Here is a 22,198-nt window from a genome sequence, read left to right as displayed (position 1 = left end):
AACATTCACCTGGTGTAGATTAACATTTATGAAGCAGAAATTAAGAGGAATTTGACCCTCGGTATAAAGATGTCTTTGTGCAGCGATCAGGGTTGAGGGAGTGGGATGAGATACATGAGAGAGGAAGGTAAGGGGAGGAAGAGTAAGAATTAGAGCCAGAAGGAGGCTGGGGAGAGAAGAAGGCAGGAAAGACACTGATAAATTGATTGACAGACAGGATGGAGGGAGTCAGAATTAGAGAGAGGAGGATATACAGCAAAGGAGACGAGGGAAATACAATAAGGTGAGACAAGACTGTGATGAGGAGGGAAAAGTGAGGCAGGAAAAGAAAGATGGGGGAAAGGAGAAGGGACAGCAAGCTGGCAAGATGCTAAATGGCCTGAGAAAGGTTAGGAAGCATGACAAACAGACCACAAGGTGTCTAAAATAAAAAAGGAATAAACTATAATTAACTGGTTACATTTTAAAAATCCAACTTTAAGCAGAAAAATAGTATCTTTCAACTTCTGTTAATCTTATTTTGAAATCCAGCACTAATCAGAATGGGCAACTTACTGTCTACCACTCCAAGTTCTGAGGTTAGAGGGTCTTCTCTAAATATAATGCTGCTGACATGGCTGCACTGGGCTTCATGGTCCTAAACAGAAAACTCATTGTACCTGCTCCCTCTGCTGGCAGCTGCTGGTACTACAGGAGTGGCTTTCACAGTGGCACACTTGGCTCAGAGATCTGCAACATGGAAAGTGATGCTGAACCTCCATCTCATTTGACTTAGTCTACTTACTCAAGTCAGGGTAACCAAACCCTTGTTTTATAGCCTATTTACTACTACTCTGCACTAGTGTAATGGAGAGTTTAGCCGATTATGTCTCATAAATGACCAGTTAGAATTGGCCTTGCAAACGAGGCCAAAAGATTCTGGGGTATCTATAACTAGGCAAACCACACATCAACCAAAGAGGAAAAACAGAATAATACTGTAACCACGGCTGTGTCTGCTTGATTTGTCTTCCACCTCTAGTTTGTACCAAAATTGGATCCAGGAAAATCATAATGAGATTGTTTTAAAGGGTGAAATGTTGACATATGAAAGTGAATCTGCTGCTTGGCCTTTCTGTACACAAGCTTACTGAAAACAGGCTAGCAATCACTTTGGTGGCCTAAACCCAAAGTTTAACAAATACTTAATATAATCAAAGCTGCTCAGACCCATGGGTGTGATAAAAATAAGGTTATAGAACTTAGATAAGAGCAGGTTTTTCATGAAGTTAAGTTCCATACATGATTTCAGGCTTTAATAGTGAGCTAAGCTGTGCAAGGGCTTTACATTCTAGCACTGTGGGCCTGTACAGACAGAACCAAGGGAGGAGACAGACTTAAGGAGGCGGGAGGAGAGACAGGAATAGAGAGAGAGAGAGAGAGAGTCCCACATGGCCACAAAGATACAAACTCGTACTGACATTCCTATTTTTCTTAATATTTAAATATGTGGCAGGGGGAACAGAGCCACCAGTGCACGGTGAAATATACATATAAAACTTCTGATCTCAGTTCTGCTACTTCCTTATTGGCCAAGGTGTGTAAAGTAGGCAGGGACGCAATACAAGACAATTTCACCACCCAACAGCCCTAACTTAGGAAGGAGGAGGGAGTAGGTGGAGCGAAAGGAGATCATGGTTGTTGAAACCTGGACAGGACAAGAGGTCAGTGCTCCCTCTAGAGGTTGAAAGAGGGGAGTGTGGTGCCAACGGTCACCCAGGGCCCTGGGGTCCTGCTGGACTGAGGAGTGTACCATCATTACTCCAGGACAGCGAGAGCCGTGTTGAGACGTTCCATTTTGTGGACAGTGAGTGGGCAATTTATGTGGAGCCTAAAGGAAATGAGTGCACTCTCATCTTTTTAAACCCACAGAATATCTTAAAATACTGTAATCAAAGTAATTGTCAATTTACATCTTCCAATATCTGAAATTATTTGGAACAACTTTGTTTAATAACAAAATGTTTTGCAGAGTTTTTTAAATAAATGAAAAACACTTCACGTACAGTATTAAAACCTTTACTCGGACATGATACAACAAACAGAAACAAGATTCAGAATTAATGACTGAAAAAATTATTCATATTTTTTTTCTTCTTTCAATCCCCGAAGCACACAATAGTCAATCAGCTCCACATGTATGATGGAATAAGATACAAACAGGACAAACAACAGACACAAGAGAAAGAGAGAGAAAAATAAGAGTGACAGATTCCATTCTGATTTTACAGTTCTTGTATTTGTTTAATACTTTGTAATAAACAAAAGATGAAGAGCACAGTCGGAGAAGAGGGAGACAAGAAACCAGACAAAGAAACAGTGTGTGAATTTTTTTCATGGTGAAGAGTAAACAATTAAGGAAGATTCTAGATCTACTGGAAAATAGGTATTGTTTTTCTTCTCGATCGACAATGAACACCTGATCTTCTGAGTTCTTCAAGTCCCTGCCCTTCTTTTCTTCCCTCCTTCTCTCTCTGACCAACCCCTTCACAATCCCTCCAATCTTAAACACCAACAACAATCTCCTCCTTTAAAGAGAGACATCAAATTCAGTTGATCCCTCCCATCAAGTTCATTCAACCAGATCCTGCTCAGAGGTGTCTCCTGCAAACCAGACCTGTGGATTCTAGTGGCCCTTACACTGTGCGTCTACGATAAGAGCCACAGTTTCTTATTCACAATCTAAAACAGATTCTGAAGGCTATGTTTTTATTGCTGGTAGTATCCAGCTACAGCCACATGACTCTAACAGTAAAAACAGGTTGCAGTGGACCCAGTTGCAGAAAACACCCAACCAAATGCAACTGAAGAAGAGCAGGTCTAGGGCTAGGCTAGGCTAGTCCTGTTAAATCATTCCTTATTTGCATTTCACTCATATATGCATTTCCCTGTGTCTTGGAAACCAAAGCAGACGTTTTCAGGCCGGGGGACCCTATAAAAAGCACCAATGCACAGCTTGAGCACCCAGAGGGGACCACACACTGGTCTACTTCTCTCTCTCCAGTGACCAGTCCTCCCCTCTCCACACGAGCTGTCATTCCATTCCTATTAGGGCCCCTCTTTAGTATGCACTACACAGGCCACGGTTAGCGCACACTCTTTAGTGCGCAGCACAATAATCACAACATACATGAAAAACAAGCACAGGGGACTGAGTGGCCCTGCATTTAAAATGGCCACATCCGCAAACAGCTTGGCAGTGATAAATAAACCAGTGAGGGTGGTGATTTCAAGGCTGCATAGCACACACTGCCTCATTGATCATAACGGGATGGGCCTTGGCTCCAGGGGGCCTGTGTCAATACGTTAAAATGCCGCCCTGATATCTTACCTATATATGATGATCAATTCTTCAGTCACAGCCTGTGATCCATTTCAAAAAAAGCATATTTAATCAATGTCTTTATTTTCAAAAAAGCGAGTAATTTCAAAATGTAACAAAGATGGCGACAACAATACTGCTACACAGTCAAAAGGTCACAGCATGCGTCTGCCTTGAGTGCACACGGTTGCAACGACAAACATTTGTGGGCAGTGCGGTGCGATCCAGGGGTCTCCCATGGCAACCGCAGATCGTCGTCGCTGCTTTGCCGTCAAGTAAAGTAAGCAAAGAGGGACACACGGCACTGAACCCCTTCCTTACAGCTCTTCAATGCTTGTCCCATGAAAAGCTTCACATCCTTTTCAAACAGTCCAAGAATCAAGGTTTATTTTACAAGTCCATTCCAATGCAAAGCCCAGTAATTTTCAGCCCACATGGGTGAGTGAATAAGCATTTGTTAAGTTTGAAGTAAAGCAGTGGAGACAGGGCAAAGTGAAGGAAGGGAGGAGGCTGGTTGTGTTGATAAAATATCAGGTCAACAAGCCAGTTAATCACCCTTCCAGCTTGGTTCCTTTTCCACTGTGCATCCTTTCGTTATTTTGCTCAACAAATCAATTTAACAGCGCTCAGCACATCACAGCCAAAGCTATAGTATCTGCCAGTCAAAAGGCATAGCTGCAGACAGACTCCATACTCATGTGCATTAAAGCATACACATGTGGCCACATATACCCTATAACAAAAAAAACTGAAATACCCAACCACCAGCTCTTGCTAAAACAGTCTGCCTGGTCAGGAAAGCTTAAAGTGGCTTAGCATACAGATCCTGCATTGACTGTATAGCTTTTTTATTTGTTTATTGTATTTGTTTATCATCCTCTAAATGACCTAAGCTTATAGCAAAATGTAAAGAAATATAGAAATGGCATAGCACAACTTAAATGCATTGCTGTTATATGGAGGGATGGGAATTTTCATACATTTCACTGCCAATTAATATTAACTTAACAGACTAAGCTAAAATTTACGAATGCCAGAAACACAACGCACATATTGCATGACAATTGTTTGACAATGTTACCACAATATGAATATACAAGTTGCATATTTTCACTTTTCGATGAATCATCAACAAAGATTGGCGTTTGCTCAGCTGTGTACGTGACTAGTATTTTTAATGTCAACTAGTGGATCCACCAACACTTGACTGATTGTGTAACCATTCCCATCCCCAGCTATAAACATGATGCAGTAGCAGCAGGCTTAAACATTCAAGAGAGGAAGCTCCAAAAATAAAATCCTGTAGAGAACGTTGTTGAGATGTCAACTTAACAGAAGATGAGATTCTTCACAAAAGCACACATCCAAGTCAGCCTACTCTCTGAGGGACAAGGGGGAAAAACTCATTTTGAGTTGCACTCACACCCACAGCCCTGTTATAAGACAGCAGAGCTCTAATCCAGATCAAAGATCTCAAAATTGTTTTCACTCAAGTTTCAAAACTCAGGCTGAGACTGCACTGAGACCATACTGCACCATATACAGCACAAGAATGTCAGCAGATGTTGGCGCTTGTCACCTATCATAAGTTTGCCACCACCTTGTGTTTCAAACATCAAAATGTTGAAGCAGTGGTGCATGAGGGGCTGACCTTTGTCTGCATGTCGGAGATTAATTGACATCTGGAGACTACTTTGTTGTGTTGGCCATACATATGGATGGAGAAAAACTGAAACAACACCAAACTCTAAGGTTAGACCAACTTACTGACATGTTAAACAAAACCACCTGTCTTACAGGTCATCTAACTGCCAGCCTCCAAGTCCACATTACATGGGGGAGGCTAAGGATCCTCTCTGAGAAGAAGTATTTGGACTATCTGCAGAACAGCAAGCTCATTCTGGGCAAAGTAACTGGTGGACCTCAAAATACAACAGCTACTTTTGGTGCTTCCACCAGCCTAACCGCTTTCTAAAATACAAAAGACACTGGCTGTGTCTGGTAGAGTACGAAGACTTATCAGCCATAGCCAAAATGTACAAGCACTTAGCTGGTGTTCATATTCCATAGTCAGGATTCTGCTATAAAGTTGGGGGACATAAAATAACAATAATAAAAATAAAAGAGGGAAATCTATATTTTAAGCAGATCTTTTAAGCAGACCTGTAGAAATAGTGGAGAATGGCTTTCTGATTTGTCTGTGTACTTGCATACTGTGTTTGCATTGATGAAAATGTGCAAGTCTTAAACTAAAAGACTATGTTAGTTGTTTAGCACCTGGTAGAGGACAGCTGTACCTCTTCCCTGTAGAATGATACTGCAAAATGTACGTTTCTAATTTCTACTAAATGTGGTGACTAATAAGAAGGCTAAATATACCTCAGAACGGCAACACTCTTAAATAGTTAACTAACAAAAATGGTAATAAATCTTTGTGTACCCCAGTACTGCTCACCTTTGAGCATGTAGACGGTTTAATTCATAGTTTGCTCTATATTTCCTGATCATGTGGTAGCTGCATTTGACTTTTCACTGCAATGCTCAGATTAAGTTGCCCACAAATTTCTATCACAGTAAATGTCAAGTGCCATTGTCAATGAAATCCAGCCAATCAATTACCAAGAACAACAGGAAACATTGGCGTTGTTGGTGCAAAAGCAGCAGTGAGGTGTGGTTTGGCCCTGGGCTCAATAACAATTTCATGGCGATGTTGTTACAAGTCTAATGTTGATTCAACAGCAAAGCTTTTAAATTTGTTTGTTGGAGCCACATATTTCACATTCACATGAGTGTGAACAGGCCTTTGTTTCTGCATGACTCCCATGTTGTTGTTTTTTAATTATTTACATCTACTGTACAAAAGTGGCAAGCATTGAGCCAATAAACACTGAATAAAGTTTCCAAAGCAACAGGTAGTAAGTGTAGGATTTCCATTATATAGCATTAACTTATTTCATTATTGCTTTACAGTACATGACACACAAGAGGTCCTTTGCAATTCTAACATGGGTGCATTGTTTATCAGTCTATATTAGCTAGTGATCCATCTGTAGTGGGGGACTGCAAAAGTATTGCAGATAAGCCAAATTTGATGACTTGCCTCTGTCAGATAGTTTCAGATGGTTTTTAAATTTCCCATCTCTGCTTCTGCTTTATTTGTTGCACCTCTTTTACAGGGAACAGAGTGCAGTGCACTACAAAGCAATGTATCTCAAACCGCTTAAGTATCTTGTACAAGGACACTTCAATAGCTGCTGGGTGAAGGGGTCAAACATCACACTTATTTATTTACTCAATAGTCTGACGTAACAGTAGGACACACATCTCAGATAGAGGCTGACCAATTATATGCAGAATTGTTCAAAGAACACAGCATTTCTTTCTCTTCCATGGCCAGTTGATACAAATAAGATTTTTAGAATAAAGAGGAACCTATCAAGAATAATGGACTTTCTGCTGGATTGAGTGTTAGGACAGACTAACATACCTGATGCCAGCCAACATTTTCAACAAAGTGACTGGTGGATAGTGCTAATTCCAAAACATGGTGATCTTCTGCACAGGAAGCGGCCAATTATTTAGCAAGTTCTGTAACAAATCATCTGATTTGACAACGATGCAATATTAAGAAAACCCTACACATAGTACCTTCAAGGTCATCTTAGGTGTCTGAGAATAGATGGTCATTTCTAGGAAACAGGAACATTTACACAGTTACAACTCACAAAGTGCATAAATGACCACCATCAAAGGGAGGATTTGGGGGAAGGAAGATAAAAGACTAACAAATACGATTTTGTCTTGCATGAAGCTGTACTTTTTGTGAGCCTCAAGCTGTTTAAAATGCCAACCAACTGCCAAAGTAGAGAAAAGGATAAAATCAAAACTAGGAAACAAAAAAAACAAAAAATTCAAGTCATTCTTCTTGTCTTACAAAGCCCGCTGTGCGCATCAGGGTGGGAGGGACAAAGTTTGTCTGTTCAACAAAGTGCTCCCACCCCCCTTTTCCTGGATTTCAATGCCTTGGAAAAAGCTCTCATTTCATGAGTACAGTACTTCAAAATAGAAACTCAAACAAGTTTCAGCATGAATATTCAAAAAAGCATAAAACATTTCAATGTTTACGATACTGGATGAACTCACTGGGAGGGTGTGTCTGCCTATCCACTATAGGACACCTCCTGACCAATAAGAAATTATTTTGTTTTATAGTGGACAGTTGACTGAAATGCCACGCACCTGATTTTAAGCTAAAACCATACATGAATAACTAACCGGCTAGTGATGGATAGAATATACAGAGGTGCAGCTAGTAGTGTAACTAAGCAACCCAAGTAAAAACAGGGGAAGTATACCAGTTATGCAGAAGTAAAAACCCACTGTGAGATGAAGATTTAAAAACTGAAGGCTAACTTAAAATTAAGACATTTACTGTATATGTGAGATAAAAAAGGGATATTTTCCTTGAGTTTACCCCTATGATGGAAAACTGAATATGGGAAAAGATGGTGAAAGTTTGTGTGTATTAGCATATTGTTCATCCAGAGCCATTTTATCTGTGTATTAGTTATGCTGTATGTCAAGTCATGTATGCAAGTTAAGATTTGCATGTGCGTGTGTAAAGATAATTAGCCGGTGGCAGGGAATATGTGTGTGTTTTTATGTGTGTGTACAAGTGAACTGCCGGTACATTAAGACCAGCAGGTTCTGCAGTTAAGTGAGGCCCAACAAGAAGAGCCAGCAACCCAACATGGGGTGATGTGTTGGTAATCCTGGTGTACATCGGATCCTGACTGGACCGAACCTGGCTCCTCTAGGTGAGCTGGTGAGGCGCTTCTAACATTTCCATCAGGAAGGTGTCGATGGGCGTGTCACCAATCAGTTTAAAGAAGAACAGGTGCTCCAGGCACTTTAGACCAATGGAGCGCAGTGCTGGAAGTCGGAGGAGGAGCTTTGCAAACCTAGACGACAGAAGGAAAGATGAGAAGGACAGTAGAGTGAGAAATGACCATAGATATGTCAATGTAAACTGAAAACGAGAATTCCGAGTATGCATTAAGCAAGAAAATATGTGAAAGAATAATTCTTCAAATTGTTGCAAAGATGGGACTTGGGATACGTCACAAAAAGGCCCTCCTTATCATCATAATATCTGATAATGATGATGATAATATCTCATCTGTGTGTCAACAAAGTCTTGAAAGTTGTCTTATGATACGATATGCACACATTATTACTTACTACTGTTGAAAAATACAGTTACAGTATTTGCTTTTTTTCCCCCACTTCTATTAGTATTTCAACAATCAATTAATCACTCTTTATGTTGGCCATGACATTACGAATTTCTACAGGTATGCAACAGGAGTAGCTATGTTCTAAAACAGTTGGTTATTTGTTAAAATATGTAATTTTTATCAAGAAGAAAAGGTCCAGTGTATGTCGAGTGACCAACCAATAAGTAAGCATACTCAAAGGTAGATTAATGCCTAAACAGAACAGACCTTCTGAGTGTCTTTTCATAACTGCAGCCTTCATCCAGCTGTTCTGTGCTGCAGTGACATGTTAAAGCAGCAGAGCTGGGATATGTCTGAGCAGCAGTGCCTCCCGCCCCAGTCAACAGCATGACCTCTTGCTTTTTTTAGTATGTCTGTATGTTACAGCCTACCTGCCCTGCTGATCGGGGTATTTCTGTTTGCAGTAAGCCTCAAGAGATGCGTACACTCTCTCTCTCAGGAGCTCCACCTCACTGGGGTTGGACAAACCCTTGGCATCTTCAGGTGAAAACAGACAACATTTACATGATCTCCATATGGGAATGAAACACATTTTATATGAACATTGGATCTTTCAGAGCTTAATTAGTCCACTTTCTCTAATGACATTTTCCACATGATTTTCAACCTTCCACATGTCTGTGTACCTGGGTTGAAGAGGATGATGGCTCGAAGGCAGCCCAGCTCTGTCTTGTCCATTTGCATGTCTCTCATCTTGCTTACAAGCTCTGTCAAAACCCTGCAGAGAGGAGAGGAGAGGAGAGGAGAGGAGAGGAGATTTGCAGGGGGAAATCCCAGTTGGAAACAGGAAGACAATGCCAAGTTAGGAAAGAGAGCAGAAGCAAGGAAAAGTACGGGAGAAGAAGATGATAAGAAGATAAGAAGAAAAGAGAGCAGGAAAGCAATAAAAAAGGAGGAAGAAAGGGAGGGAATAACAGAGTATGAACAACAGAGAGGGACCAGACTCCATAATCACATTGTTATTTATGGTATCTTCTCAATGTAATGACTTTATGTCCAAATTACTTAGTGCATGGCTGAACTGCTGGTTCTGCAGGGGGGAGAAAAAACACTTGTTAAAATTGGCCAGGGTGGCAAACTGCTGCCACCAAATGGTGGTAAGTTATGAGTGACTGATTCTTGTTTGTCCTACGTAATGATTTAGTGGTTGTTTGTCTTTATTGTAATTAGAATTACCTGTGCTAGCAAATGTGTGAAAGGTGGTGTGAAAGGGATGGTGAAATCTACCAGTTTACTGTTTTGCTTCAGATTTTAATTTCTTCCACACAGTCTATCTTCCACTTTTTTGTCTTGCCCTCAACTAATGATTTGTTTTACTTGAGATGTGTTGTGTTGGAGCAAGAATGAAGAAAAAGGCAGAGCGAAGGTGGGATAATGATTTTGGATGTTATACTTTATACTTTAAATGTAGTCCATTTATTCTTAAAAATGCTTCACAAATCTTGAAACCTAAGGAACTAAGATTCCTGCCATTCAAGAACAATGCATGCAACCAGTAGAATGAAAAACTTCACATGGCAAAAACAGAGTAAATACCAAAAGCATATCAACTTTTCCAACCAACATATCAATACATTTTAAATCAAAGGAGTTCATGCTTCATTAAAAGTGTAGCGCAGTGTCATAATACACAAAATGTCAGCTTGGACTTAAGAGGCTTGATGTGGGTCATAAGTGCATCTTTAATAACTACTTTGCTCTCCTGTAAGGAATAAGACTTGGATGAAGGAAGAGAGGACGTTGCAGATTGGGGGCAAGGGGAAAAAGTGATGGCCATTAAGGACAGCATATTTGCTACTCCATCAGCCATCATCAGAAATGGATGTCTGCTTTTAATGATGTGGACTGATTTTAACAGACACCACCCAAGCTCACAATAAAGTTGAATTGCCAAAACTAGGTTTTTATACACACCCAGCACAATAAAAACATGTTTTATTCATATTTAGCTGAGAAAGTGGAAGGAAGTAAGATGGACTTTGGGTATGCATCCAGAGTATATTTCACTAATGTTACAAAATGAGGACTTCCTATCACATAGGGAGTATTATTTAAGAGGACCAGTAAATTAGTAAATTAAGGGCATCTAAAAACAAACTTGACTGTGTAAACCACAGACACTGGAGCCAGCACAGACATCTTGATTAACTCATTATGGTCTGGCAGTAAGCAAAAGATGCAGTACTAGTTTTTCACATCATCATCTAAACCACACCTCTACAATTCACTGAGTGATCGGGTCAAACAATTCTCAGTGGATGTTCTTCAGAATAATATCTTGTAGTGGCTGGTTTCTGCAAAGCTGTGGAAAAGCCTAAAAGCATTAACCTTTTAGCTTTGGTTCCGTGTTTGTTTCAATGTTAACTTGAGAGGAGGGGTTTCAGAAAGTGTTTGTGTAGTGGCGTAATTACCTGTCAAATATGGCCCCAACCTCGGCATTGTGCGCCCTGTGTATTCAATCACAATGTGTTATTACAATGTCATTACACAGTTACACTGTTATTACAGAATTGTGTCTGTTGTCTGAGCCCTTCAGCTGTACAGATAGTCAGTGCTTACATTTGATTTCACATGGTGAAAATCTGTAGTGTTACAAACTACTTTCTGATATGTTTAAAACTGTTGTAAAATAGTATGCATGGGGATTGTTCACATTTTTCATGTCTGGACTCAAAGTCTGTCTTGTACCTGCACCCAGACACTGTATCTTACACTGTATTAATATAAGCAGAGAGGAGGTTATGATAAATCTTATGAGCCAAATGCATAACAGAAGAAAACCATTAGTACACATGAAATTGTTTATAAGTACAAAACGTTTAACCCTCAACCTTTAATAAGTGTTCCTAGCTAAATTTAAAAGTAACTTAAAGTCCAACTGAAATTAATATTTTTTTTGTCTGCTCCAGCATTCATTTCTGCTCTGTAAATCACATAACCTGTGTTCTCCTTTAAGAAAAAAATCAGAAACCAAAAGGTAAAAATGTATGACATGTTTTTGTTACATGATGGCGCCCCCTTGTTTTGCATTAAATTCACAGAATACTGTTCAGTTATCCATCTACGCAGATGGAGACTTTAATTCAATACAGCCAATCAAATCTTGCATAAAGCAGTAATATCAACATTCTGTCATAAACAGAGCAGACACACGGACCATGACGACAGCCTGCTACACAAGTGCCACAGCCTTTGAACATTAGCTCTTCCTCCTTCTAATCTAACCCCAGCTTGTTGAAGGAGCAACTAAACAAAAAAGGTGTGGTCTTTACTTACCACTAACTACACGCTACATGCCCATGATATGTAGGCTACAAGGCTGCATGTTTCTTTACTTTGTCTCTGGTTCCCTACAGTGTAACATCTACACTCTGGCAGCTCCTGTCAATCAAATACAAACACCAACACGCAACTGCAGCTGGCTGAGTCAAAAATAAATTAATACATTTAAAAGACACAAAAGAGATGACTAAATGTGATTTCAGTTGGACTTTAAGCAGGTTTCAATGAACTGAGCCTATTGTATGAAAAATAGAGGCTCGAAGGGCAAAAACAACATTTAAGATAACAAATTAACAATGCAAAATAGAAAACTTTAAAACAGAAATACAGATTTAACAACTCAGAAATCAACATAATAGGAAAACAAAACATTTCAGAAAACACAAAAAATCTGAAAAGAAAGGTGCCTACTATCTTTGTCATTGTTGTCATTGATTGGTTGGCTTACATATTACAGGTTGTCATACTTCTCACATGGATTTTAGGGTTATTGGGTTGACAAGACACCCTGATTCTTCCGAAAGACAAAATAGTAGGTACACACCCTTTCCAGACTCTTCTGAAATTTTGTATTTTCTCTTTTGTCAATTTGAGTTGTGAAATATCATGTTTTCCTGTTGTGTAGTTTTCTGCAAAAGCTGTTGTATTTTTTTGCTTTGTTCGGTTCTTTAGTTAATGGTGGTTGTGTTTTGCACTTCGGGCCAACATAGTAATAAGTCAATCTCAAGTAATGCGTGACTAAGAAATGATATCCTTATATTTTATTATTTACATCCTCCTGTATAAAATATGATTCAGTTGCTTCAAACAGATGCTGATGCGAAGCTGAAACAAAAGCCTGCTGCTAGAGAGCAGTGCTATGAGAAAAAGTATCAGAAGAAAATCATTGAGCCATTTGCCATAAGCCCAGTTAGCTTGCTTTAAACCTGACTGAATGTCTAGGCAAACTTAACCCTTTATAACAATGTAATTACTGTGTAATTAACAGTGAATTGACACGTTGTGATGTAGTTGGGGATTTACATAAAAAATCATTGAGATTTTATTTTCAGGTGATAATGTAATGAACAGAGAAAATGCCTCACTCGAAGCAGGATAAATGTATTAAAATCTGCTGATGTAATATACTCTGGATAATGCAATTACATCCCATTATGACATGAACCAGCATTTAAAAAGTTTGACATCTCAATCAAATATAGATATATAACATATTTTGCATCAAAGAAATGTAATAATTTGAGTAATCTCAACATGTAATGAATTTGAATTTTCTAAGTTCACTTTTGAATAAACAATTGACAGTTGATGTAGTAATGCTAAAAAGGCCATGGCTAGTGAGGCCATGGCTGTTATTCTGTTTGTCTTTATTCCAGTGATCATGAAATAAGTATTTCGGGATCTCAAACTGACTGAAGTTTGTTTGGACTGACAATGTATCTGTGGCCACCAATGACTTATTTTACAATATGGTGGCCTTAGATTAGATATAAAGATTTATGGCTAATGATGGCTAATAATTACAGATGATTAGAAGGATTTTGCGCATTTGGATCTTAAGATCGTGAAAAGACATTCTTGTGGAATTATTTTATGATCAATGACAACAAAGTCTTTGCGTCAACATGAGATCACAAAACAATTATTCTGTGGTCAGCAGAAAAGAAAATATATACCAAAAGCTATACGAATGGTCTCTACAATGTTATGCACAATAATGGGATGTGAACTATTACATTAACATATTTTAAAGTATATTACTATAATATATTAACATTAGTATTGTACATTAGCCAGCCATTATCACATTATCAAATGCTGAAATAGGCGCTATGCCACTGATAGTGTGTGTGCGTGCACATGCATGCATGTCTATGGATAAGCATTAGTCACCAGCCTCCCTGGCATGCGCTGTCACCCTACAGGCAGCACTAAAGAAGCAAGATCTCTCAGCCAATCACAGCCAACGCAGAACACAGCAGCTGCAGCCGACCAAAGATGAAGACACAGTATCCTAAACCCCAGTCATTAATCCAGCTAAACATGAGGAATATGTGTGTTTTAAATATAAAAAAACAGTGAGTTTGAAACCATCAGGGCCATAGAAATCCACATGGATAAATAAAGGCAAGTGTTCTTCCTTTTTTCATTTAGCTTTCAGGACTGGGGGTTTACCAGGTGAATTCAGGGGGGATTGTGGATTTTACTTGGCTTATCAGGGTTGGTCTAATTTAGGCTAAGTGTAGGAGGTCCTAATGATGTATAGAAGCGGATCTATTATTAGCAGGGATCCTACACAGTTTGGATTTCAAAGTGGAGTAGAAAGGCCTCTGAAAAGGCACTTAGATCACATAATGCCAAAACTCTCCAGTGAATCTCTCCAGTTTTTTATGGTAGTGGGTCCTCTCCAGTTGGGTCAGCCACCCAAACTTCTGAATATTGGGGAAATCACTTCTGTGGTATGTCTGTCAGAGTGACACTGTTGTTGTTGTGTATTACCTGTCAAAGATGGCTCCAACACCTGCACTGTGAGCACTGTTCCTGTGGACATGCAGGCCGGTGGCCAGTAAAATCCCGTCCTTCACCGAGATGGAGCGATGGGAGAATGATGCAATCAGGAGTTCATTCCAGCCTGTTGGTGTTGGAATTGGTGTCTCAATTTTTCTTGTCAAAATGTGTAAATATTCCCAATGTAACAGCTGGATTTTTTAAATTACAGTCCTATATGAAAAAAGGCAAAGGTCTCCCACATATTTCCTGACAATATACATTTAAAAAAGACGATGATGAAAACTACAGTTGTCAGAGGTGTAAAAGATTGCAGATGCAATTTAACAACAGTAGGCCTGTAGCGATGCGTTGACGCGTCAACGTCAAAAATACGTTGACGGCAAATTTTTACGTTGACGCTTCGCCACAGCTCGACACACACACATGGGAGACGTGTGTTGTGTGGCTTGGGCTCTGCGCACTTCGGTGGTGCTGGCTGGCTGTCTTGGCTCTCGGTTGGTGCGGCTTATATCGTCTAGACGTTGGCTAGTACTGGGCGGCCTAGAACAGCTGGTTTTAAGCTTACAACGATCTACTTGATCATCTATGTTGGCCTTGACATGGATGCTGCTTCACGGCTGCAGCAACACAGCCTATTAATAGTAGCTAGCGTTGGCTGGCTGTGGCTTTGGCTGTGGCCTGTGCGGGCGGCTAGGAGTGGTTGTGCTGGGACGCCACCGGGTGCACGTGGAGCTTGCTGGCATGCACAGGCTGCTGCACGGGCATGAGATTTGATTGGCCACGAATTGGCGTGGGGGGCCCTTTGAAGCTTGGTTGTCTGTTCTCCTTTGCGAGGTGGCAAAGAGCGACTCCTTCCGTTTCAGAGGAGAACTAAATGCGTGTGGTTAGCCTAGCCACCACCCCAAACGTGCACAGAATCTGCTAGCAAGCAGACTGCAGGATAGACTTTTACGATAATCTGCCATCTAACGATTAGCTAACTCAGTTAATCGGTCCAATTAGTCGGGTTAGGACTGAGCTAGTCGACTAATCGATAAAATAATCGCCCGATTAATCGTTAATAAATAATCGTTTACCTCCAGCCCTAAACAACAGCGTCTAATAGTGTCTAATGTGTAACAGTGTGTAATGTTTTGCACCCTCATTTTCATACACAAGGGACCCTAAATGATTATTAGTGTTGTACAATAGTGTTGAAGGAGAATATGATGGAGCGGCACAAAGCCCTGAATAGTCTGATTGTATAAGGGCTAAACATACTCTCATTTTACATTGACAGACCATACGCCCCGCTTACTTTTCCTTTATACTCATGATTTGCAAGTGCAAGTTAAAACTCTGAAGCCTACGTCAAGAATGGAAGATTCATTAAACTAAGAGCTTACCCGCACGTAGCAAAATGACCTGGTCATCCAGTGGCAGCTCAGAGAAGTGCGGGATCCTCTTGGCCCACTCCACAAGGGTGAAGAGCTGCTTGTCTGCTGCCTGACAGATGTTGGTGACGGGGTCGTTGGGCTGAAGAAAGCAGATTTAGAGGATTGTTGTAATTATTTCATCAAATCGAACACCACAATATTTACACCAACAGCCTGTGAAAATTGTTAAACTATGAACAAACAAGATGAATTATATCTGAATAATGTCAACAAAGATGGGAATCTCATATGTTCACTGTTCCAGCAACTAGACTACTCACAGAGCTACCGCCCGAACTTCCATCAGCATGAAGCTCTGTCTTCTGCTCTACAGCCATCTCAGCTTCCAAAATCTTCTCCACTGGCATCTCCTCGTTCACCGCGCTGGTAGACTCCACCTCACCTTCTCGTTCCTTGTTCCTCTGCCGCTCCTCTTGGACAGCTGCAGGATGGGGGATTGGGGTGCACAGAAGGGAGCACAGAAGAAAACAATGAAGGCCAAGAAAGGTGAGGAAGGGATAAAGAACAAAAAAAAGGAGAAAATGGGTGGGTGCAAAGGATAGGTAAAAGGGGCCGATGTGAAAGGACAGAGGAGCAGGAAAGGTGGAAGAGCAAGGGAATGGACAAGGACAAAAAAGCAAATGGATTGGACAGGCAATGGTAAAGAACATAACAAATAAAAAAAGAAAAAAGAAGAGAACGAGTAGTGGAAAATTAAATGACAGACAGGTGTGCCACAAGACAACAGAATGGAAGTAGAAGTAGAATTGGAAATTACCAGAAAATGTGTGGACAATGAAGAGGACAAATGAGGGAAAGTGGTAAGGAGTTGATATACAAAAAGAAAGAAGCAAAAAGAATAGGGAAAGATAAAAGGGTAAGACCAAATTAACATGAAATGTGTAAAACAATGGGAAAGAAAAGAGACACAGATATGTACATTTCATGATAAATTCAAAGTCTCTCATACAGTCTTTCATACTTCTTTCAGGCCGTCTACCAAAGCCTAAATGGACTATGTAATGACCATATAAGACATTCACAATATAAATTATTACAAGTATATTACAGTTATTCTGAAATTTTGGACAGATTTCATTTTTCATTGTCAAGAAATCTCTCTCTTCTACCAGAACTAAATTTAACTTAATCCCTTACCCAGATTAAGGAAACTAGGTTTCTTGTTTTCATGAAGTTCAAGAAATTAAGTTATTGCAGAAAGGCAACAGCAATCCGGTTTATTTAGGTGCTTGTAAATCCAATGAATACAACTGTACAATCACACTGCATTCTCCCTTTTCTTGAGGTTCTAAAGAAGCTTGCATGTAACAATATATGGATGGATACCAAGGCAAAGTTCTTGTATGTGATACTTGGCAATAAACCTGATTCTGATGGAACGTTTTCACTTCAGATTAACTGTGTGGGTTTGTTTATACACAGTACTCCAATTTTATGGGACCAAAGATAATTGGACAAATTGAAAAAAACATAATTAGTCATCATTTTTAATATTTTGTTTCAAATCATTCGCAGTGAAAGACTGCCAAAAGTCTACCACCCACAGACATTAGTAGAAACAGACTGAGGTCATGCGACTGGGTCAGTCAATAACATCCCACTGTTAGGCCCTACAACTGCCTTGCTCCATTGTCTTAAAATTGGTAGGATCTGGATAAAAAAGATGAAGAGTCCTACACTTTTCACCAAATACAAACATGAACACCCTTAATATCAAGGCTGATTGCGTCACACATAGGATGTCACTGTCCAAATATGTACAGACAGCACTGAATTGCCCAACAGTCTCATCAAAATTTTCATTAATTTGTTCTGTGTATTATTTTATTGTTTTTACCATTTGTTGAATAGCAGCAAACAGAATTTGTGCTACAAAAACAGCGTCTATCAACTGTTTCAACAAAACCTTTCTCAAACAAAAATATTTTTATGATGAATTAAACAATCATTAACATGTCATGCTTAAATCTACTTGATATCACTATTGATCTGCATCATTCACTGTGTCTGTATGTGATACAGAAAAGAAAAAAGTCACACCAGTGGTCACAAATTTTGAAAAGTAGGCTTGTGACTGAAAGCTGCCACATTGGAAGATTGGCTTGAAAAATCTGGGTGGGAAATGTAATGGAAAAGTATCCTTTCTCTACTTCAAGCAACAAAATATTCTTAAACAAGGAAATTAATGTTCCTGAACAGAAATGGAACTGCTCTGTGTCTGACTGTAGTAACTGTAACCTTACTGGGCAGCACGAAGGGGGAATAAGCAATAAGTAACTGTGAAGTAAAGTAGGATGATGATTAAAAGAAGTGTGCATACTCAGCAACCTTTACAGAATCTATAAAGGTTAAAAAAACATGGTGGAATGATTCAAGGCTGGCACTGGTCCACCTCTGAGCACTGGCAACAAACTATGGAAAAACATCTTAAACAAGCTAGATATTCAATGTAATATTTATCTGCTTTTCGCTCACTCATACAGACACAGACACACACCCCTCCCTCCCTCTTCTCCTTACATCTGTCGTTCATCTTGGCCACTACAGAAGGAGGGAGGGGGGGAGAGAGAGAACGAGAGGAAACAAAAAGAGGAAGAGAGGGGGAAAGGGGGTTAGTGTTTACAAGGCTTACCCACCCCCATCTCCCTCTCTACCACTCTGTACTCGTTCTTTCTATCCCCTATTCTACAAATATTACTAAAGTGGAAATTGCACAGGAAAAATATCAACACTAATACCGTAATTTAGTGATGCATTTAGGACTAATTATAGATTAGGTATGAGATCCCATTTAAATTAGGCTAAGGATTTACAAGTTGAGGCAGATTACAGCAGAAAGTACCTGCCACAGAAAGCAGATGCCTTGAATGTTCCTTTCATCTGCATTAACCTAAAACTCCATTATACAGTGATCAATATAGTACAGTGACCACACATCTCAGCACATACAGTTACGATCAAACTATGATAAAAGTAGCATCGTACTGTGCAGGGGAATTCAGTCCTGATCTAACAATCTAATATGAGAGAGAGACTTAGACTTAGCAACAGATAATCTCAGACTGACTGCCTTAAAATGGATGTAACGTGATTTTCGATGTTAAGACACTTGTACAATGCAGAATACAGATCAGTAGTAGTAAATTTGTATGTTTTAATTTAAATCACTTTGAGCATTACATGATTAAAAAGGAGCTATATGAGTTCATCTGGTTAAAAGTATTACAGTTTAATAGCTGCCAAAGAGACCACACTGGAGTTTGGGCTTTTTCATTAGTGCAAATCACGGGATGTTAATATGGAGTCTGATGGCCACCTGAAGACAAACACCTGGTAAATGTGACGTAGTTATGTGATACTTCCAGACTATGTGTTGACAAGGATTAATTTTACACACCATTACACAGTGCTTATAAAAAGTGTTTAACCCACTTTGACTTTTTCATGGTTTATTGTTTATCAATGCTGTGGATGTAATGAAGACTTTTGATACCGATTAAAAGCAAAAAGACTCTTAAATGTCAAAAAAAAAGAAAAGACAAGAAGAAAAAGGTATAACACGCAAAGGGGCAGTGGAATACCTTTTATGTTCCATACATTTGACTGACATTCAATGGATTATAGAACACTGAGGGCTGCAAAGTATACACTAGTTGTGTCCTCCAGTTCTGGGCAAAAGAAGGCTGCCATTTCTCAAACGCATCTGAAGGGGCCTTTAGAAAGGGAGACCCTTAATGACGTGTCCAGCATTGAAGTGTTAAGTTGAAACGAGGCAGCCCTTGAGCTGGGGAAACAGCCAGTGTGTTGGGAGGAGCAAAAGTTTATATTTTCGTTTGATTGGTTAAATAATTATCTTTATTGAGTCAGTCCAACAAAGCAAATATGCCATTTTTAAAGGAGAATAATTTCTTCCAGGTCTTGAAAAGAGAAATTAACCGATCAATCAATATCATCAGTAATGAGTATTAGAATAGGAGCTTAACATATTTGTCCCCCCCCAACTACTGTTGGATACACTTAAAAGCAAGATTTGGAATGGATATCTGATAATTGCATAATTTGCTATGGACCTTCTTCTTTGTGTCCTTAATAAAGCCATTATTATTATATTAACATGTGTTACTCTATGTCTAGATCAAACGCTTAACCGTCTATCCATAACAAATGCACCATAGCTTGATGATGATTAAACCATTTTATAAAATCGAGTTTTAAGAAATCTTCCTAAGAGCTTTCTGTCAGCTAAAAGCCATCTTCATAAAATGTATCAAATAAAATGGCTATTAAAACCAAAATTAAATAATTTGTTTAAATGCATTTTGTGCATTTAAACGTAGAGTAGTGTGAAAAGGTGAAATGGCCTCCTTTTTAGGAGTCATGAGCAGAAGAGGCTGAGTACCAGCCATGTACAGGGTGACAAGAGCCCCTGCTTGCTCACCTTCTCTCTTCATGCCCATGGCCAGGCACTTCTGGTAGCGGCAGTACTGGCAGCGGTTTCTCTGTCTCTTATCCACCATACAGTCTTTATTGTCCCGACAGGTGTAGGTCAGGTCTTTGCGCACTGTCCGCTTGAAGAAGCCTTTACAGCCCTCACAGCTGTAGACACCATAGTGCTTACCTGTAGGGTGTGGGAAGGAGGAAGGAAAAGGGGATGACAATTTGTTTCAAGTCTGACATTTTACAGATCTCAGGGCCTCTGGCTTGTTTACATTGTTCAGCATAACTTAAAGGCAAGGCACAGAAAATGAGAGTTGTATTGAAGTTGTCTTGTCACCAGAGGATCTGTCTCCACAGATGGAACAAAGGCGTTTCTGGGATAGCATCGGCCCTGGACTGTGGGACGACAGCTGCTTCAAGCCCAACGGAGGCTTCACATCATCGGAGCTGCTCACTGCATGGAGCCCTGACATGGAGACTGTTGAGTTGATCTGAAAGAACGACAGAGGAGAAGGTGAACACAATGATGACAAGGCTTGTTAGATACATTTTATGATTCATTTTGTACTCCTGTAAGAATGTATGAGACATGATGAACATAGTCACTAAGGCCACACAAAAAACACCAGGTCACAATAAGCCAGATCACAGCTGTTTCTGGTTAAACAAAAGGTCTTTGTTTTCAGACACTTAGAATACCAATCTGATAAAAAAAGATAAAAACAAGCACTTTTAGTGGATGTACTTTGACAGGTTCATTTGTCTTAGGAATAAGGTTAGCTTAAGTTGTGGCCATTGCAGCCCTTTTCACAAATATTTTCACAGCTAGCCCTGTGAATTAAGTGTTTATTTCAACCAAACCAGCGCTGGTGATTGTTAGAAAGATAAACATAGACAGTTTTGGTGAGTTGTATTTTATTTTTTCGTTTATGTTAATTTTTTGATTTCCATAAAAGATAAGAAGCCTGATTATCATTCAAAGACGCTCAGTTTCTACTTTCGTGCAATCGTGACATTTGATCTTTTCTGCCGTGTAAGAGTTGCTGCTGAATGCAAATTTTAGCGCATTCATTTGCACTGTATATCTTCTTTGGCCTAAAAATATTTTAAAATCTGACTCGTGACGGAACAGAAAAACAACTGCAAGTCCTCTGTAAGTCCTCTCTTACCTGTGGACTGCTAATGGGGCCGTAACCCACCGATGGCGTGCCAGGTAGACATGGCGAGCCCAGCGAAGAACTGATGACGGAAAAGGGGGAGCCGATGCTACTGATGGGGCTGTTGACTCCGGAGGTGGTGATGGGAGGCAGGGAGGTCATGGATGCAGCTGAGGGAACCAGCGGAGGTGAGCGCTGGCCCGATGGTGGGGAGGACACAGACGAGCTGTCTGGGCTGCGGGAATCTGTTAAGAGATAGCAAGAGGGAGAATATGCAAATAACTCATGCAGTCATTATTATAAAAAAGGCTGAGCTTATTAATAGAGGTGATACAGGTGTGTTTTTAGCAGGATTGTTTTATTTATTCCCACAGTCAAAGACAAATATGGTAGTTCAATTACTAACCAAATACCAACTTGAAAACAATAATAATGGCCTGGAACAGGTTAAAGCGGATATACAGTTTAAGTTTTAACAAGAGAAACTGTGGATCTTTGGAGCCCCTCTGTAGCAATGGGGTCTATTTCCTGTGACATAAATCAAATATTGCAGGTTTGCACTAATTTTAATGCATTTTACATGAAAAAAAAAAAAGTATGCTAGGAATTAATGACAACTTAACTGTACTGCTGTCTTGATTGTAACCTCTAGTGACTTCATGTTGATAAAAGCTATTTTAATTTGTATCATTTTTACTACCCCCCCCCCCCCCCCCC

At 39.8% G+C, this 22,198-nt stretch overlaps 1 protein-coding gene across 5 annotated transcripts in view; it reads right to left on the bottom strand.

Annotated features, from left to right (window-relative positions):
- Positions 1-2,042: 2,042 nt before the first annotated feature.
- The window catches only part of rxrba (retinoid x receptor, beta a), a 22,474-nt gene continuing 2,318 nt past the window's right edge, over positions 2,043-22,198 (bottom strand). For 2 of the 5 annotated variants that reach the window (XM_035681653.1, XM_035681654.1), the window contains exons 3-13: positions 21,494-21,726; positions 20,662-20,815; positions 20,326-20,505; positions 18,408-18,428; positions 16,148-16,308; positions 15,837-15,966; positions 14,440-14,572; positions 11,070-11,105; positions 9,285-9,376; positions 9,030-9,135; positions 2,043-8,322 (exon numbers count right to left, since the gene is read on the bottom strand). In XM_035681653.1, coding sequence (XP_035537546.1) covers positions 8,175-8,322; positions 9,030-9,135; positions 9,285-9,376; positions 11,070-11,105; positions 14,440-14,572; positions 15,837-15,966; positions 16,148-16,308; positions 18,408-18,428; positions 20,326-20,505; positions 20,662-20,815; positions 21,494-21,726 — 1,394 coding nt within the window. In that variant the 3' untranslated portion in view covers positions 2,043-8,174. The remainder of the gene's footprint in view (positions 8,323-9,029; positions 9,136-9,284; positions 9,377-11,069; positions 11,106-14,439; positions 14,573-15,836; positions 15,967-16,147; positions 16,309-18,407; positions 18,429-20,325; positions 20,506-20,661; positions 20,816-21,493; positions 21,727-22,198) is intronic. The other 3 variants (XM_035681656.1, XM_035681655.1, XM_035681657.1) reach the window with 3 other exon arrangements.

The sequence above is a fragment of the Morone saxatilis genome, unplaced genomic scaffold (genome assembly GCF_004916995.1).
Source record: "Morone saxatilis isolate NCDOM2014 unplaced genomic scaffold, NCSU_SB_2.0 Contig9, whole genome shotgun sequence".
In the NCBI taxonomy this organism is placed as follows: Eukaryota; Metazoa; Chordata; class Actinopteri; family Moronidae; genus Morone; species Morone saxatilis.
The sequence above is the reverse complement of the archived record's forward strand: the minus strand, read 5'-3'. Positions and strand labels throughout refer to the sequence as shown.